Source organism: Zootoca vivipara, chromosome 2 (genome assembly GCF_963506605.1).
Source record: "Zootoca vivipara chromosome 2, rZooViv1.1, whole genome shotgun sequence".
Taxonomy (NCBI): Eukaryota; Metazoa; Chordata; class Lepidosauria; order Squamata; family Lacertidae; genus Zootoca; species Zootoca vivipara.
Genome location: NC_083277.1, coordinates 65,723,744 through 65,739,980, shown reverse-complemented (window position 1 = coordinate 65,739,980; position 16,237 = coordinate 65,723,744). Strand labels below are relative to the sequence as shown.

Here is a 16,237-nt window from a genome sequence, read left to right as displayed (position 1 = left end):
AGTTTTTTGTCTCTTTGAGCTAATCCCTCTATGATGGCTATATTAATATGCGGGTATTTAGCAAAGATATCTACATTTGCCTGAGTTCATTTTCTCCCATTTCCCCCCCTTTTCCTTTACAAAATAGCTCTATTATGTATTAGTTCCATGCTATTACTCTTGCCAAGCAACAATCTTAATTCAAGCCAAAGAGAAAATGGTAGAAAAAGGTAGGGTACAATACCTTGTGCCAACATCCTGGTACTGGTAATCCATCTGGTCCCTGCAAAAAGTAAGTAACAATTTTGTATTCTTGGAAAGCACCAAGTGAATCGTAACAGCAACACACACACACACGCACACACGCACACACGCACACCCTTCATTTATAATGGATCTGCAAGACCTACCATTACCATAGATGTATTGGAAATATCCATCCAAAAACCATGTGCTGTGTTTGAAAAGTAGGTATGTAGGAACAAATCACATTCCATGTACAAATAAAATAATTTCTCGAGTTCATAAACAATTGCTTAAAAAATTCACCAGCTCTCTGCATTAAAGCAAATTTAGTTCTTTGATTTTAAGATGTTTTGTTTTATGCTGTAATATAAGTTTGATGAAGGGAGGAAAGAGCTATACTGTATAAGGATAAACTCAATACCAAAATACCGGTAAGTAAAATTATTTCAGGCAATCTCTCAGACAGTATCTCTAAGCTCAACTCTGTGACACAGGACACTGACTGGTGAATGGCTGTCTTTCAAAATGGGAAGTACATTGTCAATGGACAAGCAGAGGCATAAACATCCTCCCTACCTATCCTAGGTGAAGCATTCTTTTCATATTATCCATACTGTTTCCAGGTTTAGTTTCTGCCTATCAATTGTAAAAGACTTTCCTTGCTTGCAAAGCATTTTCTTTCTTGCGACTCAGCTACACAGGTCAATTTATAACGTTAACAACACATTATAAAAATGTGACACTAGATGGTGCTGTAGAGCAAAATCTAAAGTCAATGGCAGATTACCTTGAGAGCTTTCCCCCAGCACTCCATAGCATTTTAATAGCATTTTTTATTTTTGTATAGATCCAGCAATGCTCTTGAGTGGGGTGGAATAGGCTCACAACATCAGAATAACTCTAGCCTATGGGATTGGCTGATGTGATAATGTATGCAAGGCCATTCATTCAGAAGTCACAAGACAGGGAGAGTGCTTTACATAACAAGTGTTAAAATCATTTGTGGCATCAGATACATAAATAGGCATAGCTGTTGATTTCAACCTGTGCACTCTAAAACTACTCAAACTTATTTGCACAAAGAACATGTGTTTCAAACCCCATGACATCCAGGAATATGTGGCTGAATGACACACACATATTAAATATTTGTGCAAATTCATATCAATTTAAAAAAGTTTTCCTCCCTCCGTCCTTCCAGGTATTTAACTGCCTGGTCCATGCATACAACTTGCTAAGCTTATAGTAGCCAGAAGTATAGACACACCTTTGGCTACAAAGCCAGACTCTAGAATTAAGAATTTATAAGCATTTAGTTTCACAATGTGGCATGAATCTGGATGGAATGAACTGGAGCGTGCCCTGGCTTGTGAAATGCCAGTTCTTCCATATGTCTGTACAACTTTTGGTCTTTCACAAGTCATACAGACACATGACAAATTCTGGCCACATTTTCATATAGAAGAATGGAGGTTCCAGAGGGAAAGGAAGGGAGAATGTAGAAAAAAGACTATGCTATGCAAGAAAAGGCTTAAGTTATGCAGAAAAAGTCATGCAAAAGAAGAAAGAAAGGGGGGGGGAATACTATACCAAAGGGCAGAGCATATCCACACCATCCAGTTCAGGTAAACCTGGCTCCCCTTTAAAAATGAACTGTTAATTGAAAATGGAGAAATATACAGAAAAGTTAATAAGAAAGAAAAAGGAAAGAAGGAACAGAAAAAAGTAAAGAAATAATTCAGAAGCTTACAGAAACATTAAGCATGGGGGATCTCCGACCTGGAGGGCAAATGTGGCCCTCCAGACCTCCCTTATCCGGCCCTTTGTACTCTCCGCAGGCCACACCCCTCACTGCCCCTGTGCCACACCCTCCTGGGCTGCTTTCCTTGAGTCCTTCAACTGTAAAAATGCCTCTTACTTGCCTGGAGGTAGGATAGACAGGTGTGTGTAGGACCTCTGACTTTTGCATGGCCAAAATGCAGCCTAATGTAAGAGTCACATCCATCGCTCCAACAATTTTCGTCTGTGGGCTCACCCACTGGCATGTGACTCCCGCATGCCTGTCCATTACATTCAAGATATTTAAGGCTGCCCCACCCCGTTCCGCCCCTTTTGATTTTTTTGCTCACTTCTGGGTTTGGCATGTCGCACGTGGTTGCGCACATATTGTATTGGACATGCCAAAAATGGTCACTGCCTATATACAGGACTGAAATAAATTAAAACTGGCTTGAAGAACGAATCATCTGTTTCTGCCTATTGTGTGCTTGGTTTCTGTTCTGTCTTCCTACTGTTAAGCTCAGCGAGCAGTCACTTTGTTTTTTCATGGGTTCCTTTCTTTGATTGCTGATTCGCATATGAGGTGCCTTTCCCACTTTGTGTCTACCCTAAAAGCTGTATGGCAAGAAAGTGACATTCCAGCATCATGATAAAAAGAAAGGCCAGTGAAATTGAACTATTGGCCTTCTCCCGTTATCCAAATTCAAGGGAGTCTACCTCCAGAAACCATTTTGTGCTTCAGATGTCAAAAAGCAACAGAGATAATTTAAAGCAAACATATATTCCCAGCAATATCAAACCATACCACTGGACAAGGCTGATCCAATCCAGGCGGCCCTGGCTCTCCCTTTTGCCCTTTTGCTCCTTTTCTACCTGGAAGTCCTCTTTCTCCCTGTGACACAACAGAAAAATCAAAGCTCTTTTATAATCTGAAAGACTGGAGTGAGAGAAATACCACTTGTTTGCAAAGTCCTGAATTTAGCGTCCACCTGTTTGCATTGTGTTAGATTTATATAAGTGGCTTATATATCATGTAAAAGCTCAAATATAATACAGAAATTAACAGGGAAGCACTAGAAAGAAGGAATAACCTGCTATGTGAATGCAGCCCATGAGTAGTCACTTAAGAACAAACCTTGGTTAGCACTCATGGTTCATTTGGTGAGCAGCCAACTACTAAGCTGCCTGGGTTTGGATGTAGTGCTTAGCCAGACTATGGTTTTGCTCTTGGCAGCATGGCAGCAGAATAAGGAGCAGGAGAAAAGCAAAGTGGGACACCAAGAACAAACCTGGTTACTGCTCATAATGCTTTATACTTTTGCCTTGCATATGTATTCACCTACAAAATCTGGCACATGACCACATACCGGTACTATTTCGGCAAATTTGAACTAGCTTCAATTGAACAAGATATAGTTGGGCTCCCCTGTCCTCAAAGATTAAAGGTGAAATATATGGCCCTGTTCAGTTAATAGATCTCCAGTATTAAAATAATATTTCTTCTTCTTCTTCTTTGGCGATCACTCATAGCCAAGTAAGATTGTCTTCCATAAACACGGTTTTAACAATGGGTTCGTAAGTGACTGTGGAGGCCAATTCTGGATCCACACGTCCTTCCACAGTGGGGACATTGGTTTCCAGGCGGGAGTTGATCACGGTGTGGATTTGCCAAGCGTGCCTTCCTCTTAGTACATTTCTCCCTTGCGTCCTCCATTTCTCCCTTACGTAAAGGCTTTTTCTCCAACTGGAGCGCTCACAGGCCAGTGTTTCCCAGTTGTCAGTGTTTATACTACATTTTTAAAGATTTGCCTTGAGACAGTTTTTAAACCTCTTTTGTTGACCACCAGCATTATGCTTTCCATTTTTAAGTTTGGAATAGAGTAGTTGCTTTGGGAGACGATCATCAGCATCCGCACAACATGACCAGTCCAACGAAGTTGATGTTGAAGAATCATTGCTTCAACACTGGTGGTCTTTGCTTCTTCCAGTACACTGGTATTAGTTCGCCTGTCTTCCCAAGTGATGTGTAAAATTTTTCGGAGACACCGATGATGGAATCTTTCGAGGAGTTGGAGATGGCGTTTATAAGTGGTCCATGTTTCACAAGCATATAGTAAGGTTGTCATTATATATAATGACAAGTCATCTAGTGATATCTAGTACCATTTATGTAGATGAGGGCCAACATTTATTTTAGGGGATGTTGTCTGAGTATGGAATTTTTGTGTGTGAACAGATGAATTTGAGGCAGACATTTAGTTTAGTGCATCAGAAGCAATACAGACCTTTTCTCCTCTCTCACTTTTTTCTCCTTTTTCTCCTCTTAGGCCTGGGAAACCCTATAAGAGCAACATGGAAAAAAGTATGTGTTTAGTGCCAAATAGTTCTGGTAATGAGGAAAAGGAAAAACAAGATTGTTGTTGTTTTTAAAAAAGCAACCACTATGAATTGAGACAATGAAACATTTTCTGAAAAAAAGTATGCACATGTTTTGTACTAGTACTGTTTGTTTATTTCTTGCATCCCAGTCTTCCTCATACAAACACCATTTATAAAGTTCAGCATTAAAAACAAAGCTAGGCTGTGATTCACAACAAGTGCAAAAAAATATCACTCGGGATATTGCTATTAAAACATTTATTCTGATGAAGCACAAGGATGTTGCAGATCTTATACTACTACTCACACATGGCCCAGGGACACCTCTTTCACATTGGTACTGTATAAACCAAGGCTGGATCTACATTGACCTTCTAAACGTTATTGAAGTGAACATTCTATAAGGTTCAGTGGCAGTTTCCCTTTGTCAGTGGTTCATTGCTCTGCAGTGCGACAAGTGCAGTTCCACCCCAAATCAGGCAATAGGTCCACCTCAGCAGTACTAGCATCTGTTATGATTGCAAGGGACTCTCTAGGATTGCTGGTGGAAGTTGTTTCTGACTATGCAACCAGAGACCCTTGGCCAGGAAAGGCGAATCTTAACCTGAGATGAAAGCATTCGCCCTGCCACACAGTCATGACCCCTCCCTCTACTAATCATTTATAACATGAAAAATTATGTTTAATTGCTTCCTGCATTGTTTGCTGACATATTGATAGTATAGATAGTATAGTCATTACTTACATCTAATCCTGGTTCCCCTGGCTTTCCCTAGGGTTAAGAGAAAGAAATAGAGACAGTGAACTGGTGAGAGTGGGAAACCATGGGCAGGATTCAGCTAATGGGTCCCGTCAGAGGAAGTCCTGTGCAAGGATTTATGCTTGTGAAATGGGGCTTCTCGTCTTCGCACCCTGTACAAACAATTTCAGTGCTGCCCTGAAATTGTCTTGGAGGTGGGGGTGGTTGGGATAACATCCACAACAGCACACAGAGGGAGGATATCATTCTGTCTGTTAAGCCAAAATGCTTCCCCTGATGGAGCAACAACTGCCTTAGTGCGTTGTTGAATTTCTCCCCATGTTAAGTGGGTTACATTTATGTTAAGCAGATACCTAGCTCCCTCCCACTGAAATCCGCAAGTGTTAAAAGTGCTTTGCTGACTGGGTTCTGGCCCCAGTGTACAGCATATGGACAACACACATATTTTTCTTTTAACAGAACTTCTGTAATTTTAGTAACACAAAACAACCAAAAAGGAAATACTATTATTGTGTTGTTGTTTTTCCATTTTCCACTTTTTCCATTTCCACAGACGGATCGTTTAAAAAACAAAACAAAACAGAAAACTGCAGAATTTCACCACTGACTCATATATGAGGTCTATAGTTTGGACATGCACTTTTACTGTAAGCAGATGATCAGAATGATCACTGCTGCAACTCTCTGCAACACCGATGGGAAGTGTCTGAGAAAAAGACCACACAATAATTATGGGGTTTCAAAAAGGTGTCCGAAATCTGTTTAAAATTTCCATGTAGGGCACAGTAACTATTCTTATCAAATTCTCTACCATTACAATAATACTTAGAAAACAATTTAAGTTTGCCTGTAAGGAACTTTTATGTAACACAGAAGCTTTCTGCCTCATTAAAATGTAGTACTTTCAAATAAAAAAGTACAGTTATGAGTCATTTCGTATCCCTTTGGAGGACTGTGGTGGATGAATGCGTTAACCCATTTCCCATAGCAGATCTATATGCATTCTTACCTTCTCCCCTTTGGTGCCTGGTAAACCGATAAGCCCAGGAGTACCAGCAGCACCCTAGAGAGAAAAGAAAGCTACTAGAAAAAGGCTTGGAAAATTGCTATTAAAGCATCTCTTCAGATGAAGCACAAGGATGTTGCAGATTTTATACTACTACTCACATGTGGCCCAGGGACACCTTTTTCACCTTTATGACCACTTTCACCTTTTGCACCCTTTGCACCATCTGAGCCCTGCATAAAAACAAATACATTTATTAGGGTTTCAACTAGTTGGTTTTTTAAAAAATCACTTGCTTTATGCCTATTTCATTTTTTTCAATTAAGTTAAAATGAAGTTTCATGTTATCAAAATTTTACTCAAGGTATCTTTTAAAAATACTAAAGGAAATGCAAGTCAACATACAAATAAAAGCTCCCTATTATAATAATGCACCAGACCAAGAGTACACACTATCAGCCTTTGTACCTGTTTACAGAGGAACAAGAGATTGCGGGGTGGGGAGAGATAGTAGAACAATGAAACACTGATCTTGGTAACAGCAGCAGCAGCAATTGTGTGCGAAAGGGCAAGTGCAAACATACCCTTTATTTGCTTATATAAAGTTATACAAGTATATATATATATATATATATTAAAATAGATTGCATAAGAAAATTTCAAACCAAAGGTATGAGTTATGAATAGTATAATTCCATTCCTGAATTCTTGCTTAGTTTCTGAAACTCACATGGTTTGAATCAGAAAGGAATTTGACTGTTGGTAGACTGGGCAGTGACCGAAAGATCTCAACCTATATCATCACCCTTTTTATATATTGGGGCAATTATACTCAGCTTCCACCCTTCTGGTATGCAACCTGAGCTGTTAATATATGAAAACAGTTTTGCAAAAATGGGTGACCAGAAATCCGGTCTTATCTTATAAATCTCCACTGGGCTCATGTCTTCTCCTGGAGCTTTAGATCTCAACCTATGTTGGGTTCTTATATCTATCTGCCTGAAATAAATCTTTTGTACTGGTGTGCTCTAAGTTGGGGTTGGCCCAAGACATTTCGCTTCCCGAGCTGAAGGACAAGATGGCATCCCACCTCCCCATTCCATGTACAGATGCTGACTGGACTTGCAGCTTAATCTTACTTCAGTACTGGCAATGAAATAGGCTAAGGGTATGGGAAAGGCTGTGTGGTGCACAGTCTTCCAACAGAAGGGTAAGGCCAGGGGCCTTGGGTGAAAATAACATGGGAGGCTGACCCCACTGCCTCCCAGCATCTGCTGACAGAGCTGGTTGTCTCATTCTGCCTAATTGCTCTAGGAAAAGCTTAGTTAGTCTTCAGTGGTCAAAGTGGTTTGTCCTTGTGCTCAGTTCCAGTTCAATTCATAAATTGTGTGCACAATTTTAGCGACCCACCTTGTGTCCTTGAATTCCTTGAGGACCCTGCAAGATATCAATGATGCATATGAAAAAAGAAAATACAAGGGAGGTTGGGGGGGGGAGTTGATCTGTAATTCAAGCCTTATTCTCAAATCCTCAATGTTTGTGCAATTATATTTATCTTTCAGGCATTTTTTTTAGATGTAGAGAGAAACAGAAGCTACTCATGCAAACATGCCTGCATAATTCAGGGGATGTGGCTACAGTCTACAGTAGACGGGGCTAACTGTTTTTCTTTCTCTTTTTTAGAATGCTGTCATCTTAGTATGTTACTCGCCAACCTATAGCCTGAAAAGAATAAGGCACAAAGCTAGAACTTTAAATGCAGTTGTTCTACACCAGGTTTTGGTGAATGGTGCACGTCTTTAAGTTATCATTCTAAAAGTATTCTTTAAGATTAAACCATATAACCCATTGCATTTTTCTTTAGAAATCTACATTATATTCAGGGCTGTCTTAAGCATATCTGGCGCCCGGGTGCCGTGGTGCGAAGATCCCTCCTGCGCCCCTCCCCACCCCATTTCCCAGCGCCCGCAGCGTGGCGCCCCCCTGGCGGCCCGGCTCCCTGCGCCACCCAGCCTTGCCGTAGGGCTGGCCCTGGTTATATTTCAGTGTGGAAGGAAGCTTTGAGCATGGAAACTTTCCTTTCAGACAGAAATATCAACTTCTAAAGCCAAGTGAGAAAAACCAGGGGGAAGCCATGTTTGTTCATCTCTAAAGTGAGCTGTGTGTTTAATTTTTTATCAAAATAGATTGGTTGGTAAAGGGAGCTGAATCCTGGCCCTGCCATACCTCACTGCTCTGGGAAAAATGGGGATGAGAGGCAAAGTGGTCCATTCACTTCATCTTTTCTGAATCTTGTCATTAAAAAATTACATCCTACCCCTTCCCTTTCTTTAAATATGAACAGGGAAAACAAGTGAAGAGCAAAACCGGTTGCTCCTGTCATGTCCCATTTGTATTATAAAATTTAACAGTAAATGTTTTAAAAATAGTGTCAATAAATGGCAACTCTTAAGGGAGTTTGAACAGCCAGAAGGTGACTGACATGCTGAGGACACAAAATCATGGAAGGTCTAGGAAACAGTGAAGCGAAATGTCTCAGCATGTTCTTGAGGTTACTTGTCATTTATTTGTCAACTTTTAGTTTGCCTACCTGTTGAAGTAGGCAACGATGCAGTATTTTGGCCAATATTCAAAAGGATTAACTGATCAATATATCTCCCCTTAATTTTTTTAAAAGATTAATAATTACAAGAAATAAATAAAAAAGAGTCGGACACGACTAAACAACTAAACAACAACAACAAAATAAAAAATTGTCCAGTAGCACCTTAGAAACCAACTAAGTTTGTTCTGGGTATAAGCATGCCCATGAAAGCTTATACCCAGAACAAACTTAGTTGGTCTCTAAGGTGCCACTGGACAATAATTACAAGAGAAAATAGTATCAAGCATCATTAATGGACTAAGGCAGATGCAAAAGTTACCGGTATTTGCTTTAACATTAGAAATAACTGAAGGAAGAAAGGGAAGGATAACATTCCCTTTCCCAAGAAATCTGTAGGGATAGGCTCAAGTATGTATCCTGTGGCAACAATATAATTTAATAAGATGAATAAATTATATTCAGCAAGAAGTAAAATAGCAGATTTTCAAGCAAGGGCACATATTACTATGCCATGAGAAAATCTTTAATAAAAAAAAGATATTTAATGTAGGTTGGAAAAACCACATGGCATTTAGGTATTAGACTCACCTTATGCCCCTGTATTCCTTGAGGACCCTAAAGACAGCAATAGTTCCTTTTGTTAAAGAATGCTTAAAGTATCCTAACACATATTTCATGTACCACTCCTCTCACAAAGTTGTACACACAGCTATCAAACTTCCTCTTGAATACATTTGTTTGTATCCCACCCCCCACCCCACCCCACCCCATTATCATGGGTTAAAAAAACAATCCCACCCCAATCTAAACAAAAGAAAAGTTTGATCTAACTGATCTGATTATGTATAATGAAGTCAGGGATTCTAAACTTGTAGAAGGGAGCCTACCCTGACTTCACCGCCCCCCGCCAAATATCCATAAATATACTTCCTATGGCAATGTGCATTCTTTTCTGGAAAATGTCTTACAAATCTGTGATCACCAATATGTGTGTCACTACAAATGTCCACATTCAAACAGTTGTAACTAAGAGAAATAAATTTTAAGACTGAAAATGTTTAACACTGTACATTGCTCACTTTTTATTCACCCCCAAATTCCACTTCCCCAGATATGTGCTGAAATGACCACACCACAGTTCTTACAGTCCACTTATGTTCCTCAAGTCAATGCTCTGGTATGGGCTTGCCATCTGCTGGAATGTTTAGGATCTGATCCAACGGCTAATTATATCAAAGGAAGAGTTTGACTATCTGGATCTCTCCTATATATAGTCAGTGGGATCAACCTTCCTGTCAAACAACTAGAGTCAGCAGTAAAATGCTTGCTGAGCATATTGGGATCCAAGCTTACTGAAGCTTAGCTGTTCTGGGCATGCTCTCAGCACAGCATCTATCCTGAATGTGTGCAGTGTGGCGTTTTACTTCACACAAGGAATCATTTCATAGCTGCCTGGAAACTCTTGTTATGGGGTTTTGTTTTGTTTTGGCTCCCAACTCTGCAGGGTGTTATTCCATGCTTATTCCACAGAAAAAGTAGATAAAATATTAGCGATAAAATTATCTCATTTGCTAAAGTACTGAGATGATTTTATTGCAGTGATTTCTCTAAGTATTTTAGATTTGTACACTGATCATCAACAGTTGTTGATCTGCACACAAAATAAACCTCCCTATATAGGTTAGAACAGGCATCCCCAAACTTCGGCCCTCCAGATGTTTTGGACCACAATTCCCATCATCCTTGACCACTGGTCCTGTTAGCTAGGGATCATGGGAGTTGTAGTCCAAAACATCTGGAGGGCCGCAGTTTGGGGATGTCTGGGTTAGAGTCACAGAGATTGTAACTTGGTAAATATCACAATCTGCTCTGAGTATTAAAACAGAAGACTTACCATAGGGCCCGGTGGACCTGGTAGACCTGGAACGCCAGGAGGTCCTGGTTCAGCTATAATCTGCACCTATGGATTTTGTTACATAGTGAAGTGACTTGACAGAATGCAGACTTGTACGGGCATTATAAAAAAACAACATATTTAGAATGAAAAATTATTGGTGAATGAAAATGCTCTTAAGAAATATAGAGAACAAAGCAATTAATAAAAATGTTTTTTAAGAACATTAAATAAAAAAATTGCTTGTGCACAATTGCCACAGGTGAGGGAGGTAGCAAGCGGGGAGCTATAGTAGAGCCTATGGAAACGCTCTGTATTTGGGTGCTGTGCCCACACAGTGGACCCAATATGTTGAACATATATTGTTTTATGAGAGTAAGATAGGATAAAAACTGATGGCAGTATTTAAGTTTAGTACACTTTATGGTCACCATATGTAAATAAGGCTTGTTTTGTTTTTTGTTTTTTGTTTAATGAAGATTTACTGGAGACTGACAAAGCCCACCCTTCACTCTAATTACCAAAATGCTTTCAAAAAATCTCTGTGAGTACAGGTGAGGTCTCAGAGCACAACAAAACAAATTGTAGTCCCATTGATTTCAAACAGGTCTTAAGCAAGTGTCACAGTATGTTCAGAGTCTGGACTTAATAGTAAAAAACAAACAAACCCCTTCTGAGGTTTAAAACAATTTATCTCCTATGAGACAAATCATAATTTCATTACCATAATTTGGCACTATACTGGCAATGCATTCTTGGTATAGCAAGTTTATGTTTGGATCACAGATGAATACATTAGATTGATTGATTGATTGAACAAACAAACAAACAAACAATGTTCCTCTTATTCAGAAAGTGACCAAGTGTTTGTAAGTTGTAAGTGTTTGTATGCAAGTTAGAACTCAGGAAAGTGCCGTCTGTGAATACAAGAACTTATACAGTAATTATAGTCAGGCACAAGACTGAAATTTATTCTCTTGGCCATTTCTAAGGCTGCTCTTCTGACCTCATTTCTGTATCTTAGGCAAACAATTTAAATTTGAATCAGATGTGATAATTTTTCACCCTGGAAAGCCTACCATATATTTGATTTATACACAGGTATTGGGGTACACGGATAATTTAGGCAGAAAACAACAGACATATATAATACTTGTTGTGTTGAAGAAAGTTCCTGGCCTGTAGGAAACAGTCTTTAGGTCATGATCTTTATTGGTAAGTGATTCTCATTGAAATCAACAAGACTTATTTCCAAATGAATGCATTTTGATTTGGGTTCTGAAAACACTATTAAAAGTAAAGACTGTCACAACATGTATAAATTTTGTTGCAAAAATTCAGGAACCTGTAATGTGGAGTCTCAGTGAAAGCAAAAGTCCTGTTTCATATCAAATATTCAGTTTCATCATTTGCTTACGGAGCACCTCTTCACACAATGTGCCCCTCCTAATAGTGTTTGGGCAAAGGACTTTTGGATCTTTTGATTTGCTGTACAGACCACATCTTACTGCTGATTTGTATGATGTAACGGATTTGGGAATTTCAAAGTATATTTTACTATTGGCTCTGTGTTACTTTGTATTTGCATTGTGATCATTTCTTAATGGTGATATAAATTAAATAGAACAGATAAACAAAACATACGTCACTCTCAGTATGTTTAAAACTTACAAGATCCTTCTCACAGGGAGCGCCAGGTTCTCCTTTTGGTCCATCAATGCCCTAAATAGTAAAAAGAAAGAGTCTGGTGTCTGAGGATATATTTTAAGATATAAAGTTTGTAGAATAGTAACCTATTAATTTTCGGTGGGAGTTTTTCCTTGCAGGGCTGAACTTTTCTTGGCTCTGATATTGCGTCAGTTACAGGCAAATGGAAGGTGAATTATTTTTCCTATGCCTGGCAATTCTAGCTGAGCTGTGCTAGGAAATAGTAGGCAGCATGGCAACACTGTAAATGGCTATATACAATGTGCTTGTTACTCTTCATGTTTCTTGTAGAAAGTCCCATCTATATAAATTGCTATCAACCACTTCTTCATAGTGAGATCTCATGCGGATGCCTATGCACCTGCAACCCATGTCTGTGAGGCCAGTCACATGGCTCCTTCCCACCCAATCACAACCCTTACTCCCAGGAAGGACTCAAAACAATTCACCTCCCTAATTTGACTCCAGGATTCACGTTCATAACACTGCAGAAAAGCAGTTCCCATCCTGCTAGCATATGAATAAAACATAAAATGATTAAGAGACAGTGTTATCTAAAGAGTCACCTGTACCTGCCTGAGCCTGCCAAAGCATTGACTTTGGAGGCAGGAGCCAGACTGTCAGGCAATGGGGACTAGACTCTCTTCCATGCTTTTGGAACTCCCCACCCCAGGGACCTAAGTATGGCTTAATCACTTCTGGTCTTTTAAAAAACCTCTGAAGACACATTTATTGAAGTCTGTGTGGGTTGAATTGTGCTGCACTTTTTCACGCAACGCACAGATAAACCATGGACATTGCTCCCACAAGAGGCAGTGATGGCCACTAACTCGAACGGCTTTAAAATATGAGTAGCACAACATATGGAGGATATAGCTATCAACTGCTACTAGCTAGTGTAGCTATGCTCTTCCTCCACTGTCAGAGATTCACAAGTGGAATTGAGTTGGATACTCAGAGAACAGGATGCTGGAGTCTGGACCTAGAAGGGCCTTTGGCCTGATAGAGCAAGGCTTATGTTTCTCTTTCTTATGCTTATGCTCTTACGCCCCTGGTATATAGCATACACAAGTGAAAATTAACTTTTTTTCTAGTAATTAGCATCTATGGCAACCTTCTAGTCCCAAACTATGTTGAAGACAGACATACCGGTGGACCAGACAAGCCCATTTCTCCCGTCTCTCCTCTCTCCCCCGTTATTCCAGGGTTTCCTTGGTCTCCTTTCAATCCTTTCGGACCCTACAATTTAAAGGAACAGCAGTTTTCCCCCCCTCATCACCAGATAGATTCAGAGTTATGAACACACACATTCTGCACGTGTGCATCCAAAGTAGCCCTCCATATTCAGTAGTCTGTGAAGTCTGAAAAGGGGTTGGCGGAGTTGGGAAGGGAAAATCAGGTCACATATACTGACAGACACTTTCCTTTAACAGGTTTCTAGGTACAGGTAAAGGTCCAGTCGTGACCGACTCTGGGGTTGCGCGCTCATCTCGCATTATTGGCCGAGGGAGCCAACGTATAGCTTCCAGGTCATGTGGCCAGCATGACAAAGCCACTTCTGGCAAACCAGAGCAGCACAAGGAAACACCGTTTACCTTCCCGCTGTAGCGGTTCCTATTTATCTACTTGCATTTTGACGTGCTTTCGAACTGCTAGGTTGGCAGGAGCTGGGACCAAGCAACGGGAGCTCACCCCGTCACAGGGATTCGAACCGCCGACCTTCTGATCAGCAAGCCCTAGGCTCAGTGGTTTAACCCACAGCGCCACCTGGGTCCCCAGGTTTCTATAAGCCAAAATTAATAATTTCCTAATACAGCCTGCAAGAAAACATCTGTCAGCCCACAAAACATATGTAAATGGTAGGTGCTGAAGGGAAGCACCAGAAAGCTCTTTTATTAAAAGAACTGATACTCAACCCGGACAACAGAGTCACTGACTGATACTGTGAGATGTAATTGCTCAAGTAACAACCTACATCTATCACCCCAGTCCCCTAACAAATACCCTTTTCCATTATGAGTGCAGATGCCACAATAGAGAGAATGCTGGGAAAAGAAAGGGTGGTATTTTACTAGAGCATAACCAATAAGATGAATGGACCTAACTCAGTCGTGTTCCTTAATTTTAATGGATCTCCTCACCCATAAACACAAATGCAGATTTTTAAACTGAAGGATAGAATTTGAGGGGAGGGAGTTGTTTTGCCAAAAGAAATCATAGGAACTTAGAAAAGAAAAGAAACCTCAGGCTGCTTGTTACCTATCAGATTGCACATCTTGTCCAGATACTCGCTGAGTTAGTGGGATGTGCAAAAACCTGGGATGCCAAAATAGAACAGAAAGAGGAGACAGGCTGGACACAAATCCTGCTAGTGAACAGATGCTGAGAACTGCAGCAGCTGATGCCATCCTGACTGAGGGCAAAGTGGCCATTCCAGGCTCCAGCCAAAAAGGGCCTACTGATCTCTTTAAAGGGTGGACCATGACTTTCTCAGGGAGCTTCCGCGAGGAGGCTCTATTTTGGAATCTAGCCTTGCTTTCCAAGCAGCTTTATGAATTCCCTCAGGAATCTCCCCACCCCTCATATTATCAGAGACGCTACAGCAGGCACTTACACACCCATTTCCCATAGAAAGAGAGTGTGTGTGCGCGTGCGTGCGTGTATGTGTAATGCACCTTGTATATCAAACAACTGTATCTGTGAAAAAACTGTATTTAGTAATAGATATCGAAAACAGACATACTGGGAGACCAGTCATGCCAACATCTCCTTTCTCTCCTTTTTGTCCTATGAGTCCGGAGCTTCCTTGCTCTCCTTTTGAACCTTTAGGACCCTGTAATTTAAGGGGGGAAATGTAAGATAATTGGTTTTAAATTAATAGTATTCATTATTTCCCAGTGTTACTCTGTTAGAATATTTTTTATTTTGATTGTGTTAGAGGAACTGTTTACAATCTAATACTGGTTAAGAAGTGGAATGGAATTTAATAGATCATGTGGATGTGACCATTTCAAAGCACAGGAAATATCAGTAAAGATTTGGACATGCACACACTCGTCCTGAACACAACAATCTTAAGTATTTATTTTGAATTAGATGTAAATTAAATTATTGACTGCAATAATTTGATCATGTATCATGGAGGGGTGCTTAATAAAGACTCGGATAGAAAGATGCAACATAGGATAATGGCAGTGTTTTCCCACTCTATGCTCAGGAATGATTGGATGTTGGAGCAGAGCTCTAGTTCTGGTTGCTGAACACTTTATTTGGTAAATGACAATCAGGTGTGAACCTCATAGTGTTAGAGAGCAAATCATATTAAATACATTTATATATATATATATATATATATATATATATATATATATATATATATATATACACACACACACACACACACACATATACCATATATACCTACATACATACATACACACACACAATTATTGTCTCTGTATTCGTATCACACACACACTCAACATGCCATGCAGATTAAAAATTAGTAGGTTGTCTAGGATATGGAATGGTTGGAAGAACTGCAGGATGAAAAGTTTGCAATTTGCCTATATTTGCCTTTGAAGACTGCATGCATTCCAACCACTTTAGTAACTCTTAAACATTTAATAGGTAGTTTAATGCCTATTACAGAACTTTAGTCACACAATTGAAGACACATTTATTAATAATGCTACCCCACCCACCTTCTCTCCATCAACTCCAGGTGGGCCAGGCAAACCAAGTTCTCCCTGGAACAAAAAAAAAAGGGATAAATCAGAGCAATGACCCCATCATGAATCTAACCAATAAAAATCTTTTCCCCCTTCCCCAAAGAACTATATATTGCAGCGCTCAATATTTTAAAGGTGCATGATTAATCTT

At 39.9% G+C, this 16,237-nt stretch overlaps 1 protein-coding gene across 1 annotated transcript in view; it reads right to left on the bottom strand.

Annotated features, from left to right (window-relative positions):
* The window catches only part of LOC118080387 (collagen alpha-1(XXIII) chain), a 36,165-nt gene that overhangs the window by 7,174 nt on the left and 12,754 nt on the right, over positions 1-16,237 (bottom strand). The window contains exons 27-40 of the mRNA XM_035105584.2: positions 16,060-16,104; positions 15,099-15,188; positions 13,505-13,594; positions 12,320-12,370; positions 10,649-10,714; positions 9,343-9,369; positions 7,560-7,586; positions 6,311-6,382; positions 6,153-6,206; positions 5,129-5,155; positions 4,290-4,343; positions 2,810-2,896; positions 1,816-1,878; positions 224-262 (exon numbers count right to left, since the gene is read on the bottom strand). Coding sequence (XP_034961475.2) covers positions 224-262; positions 1,816-1,878; positions 2,810-2,896; positions 4,290-4,343; positions 5,129-5,155; positions 6,153-6,206; positions 6,311-6,382; positions 7,560-7,586; positions 9,343-9,369; positions 10,649-10,714; positions 12,320-12,370; positions 13,505-13,594; positions 15,099-15,188; positions 16,060-16,104 — 792 coding nt within the window. The remainder of the gene's footprint in view (positions 1-223; positions 263-1,815; positions 1,879-2,809; positions 2,897-4,289; positions 4,344-5,128; positions 5,156-6,152; positions 6,207-6,310; positions 6,383-7,559; positions 7,587-9,342; positions 9,370-10,648; positions 10,715-12,319; positions 12,371-13,504; positions 13,595-15,098; positions 15,189-16,059; positions 16,105-16,237) is intronic.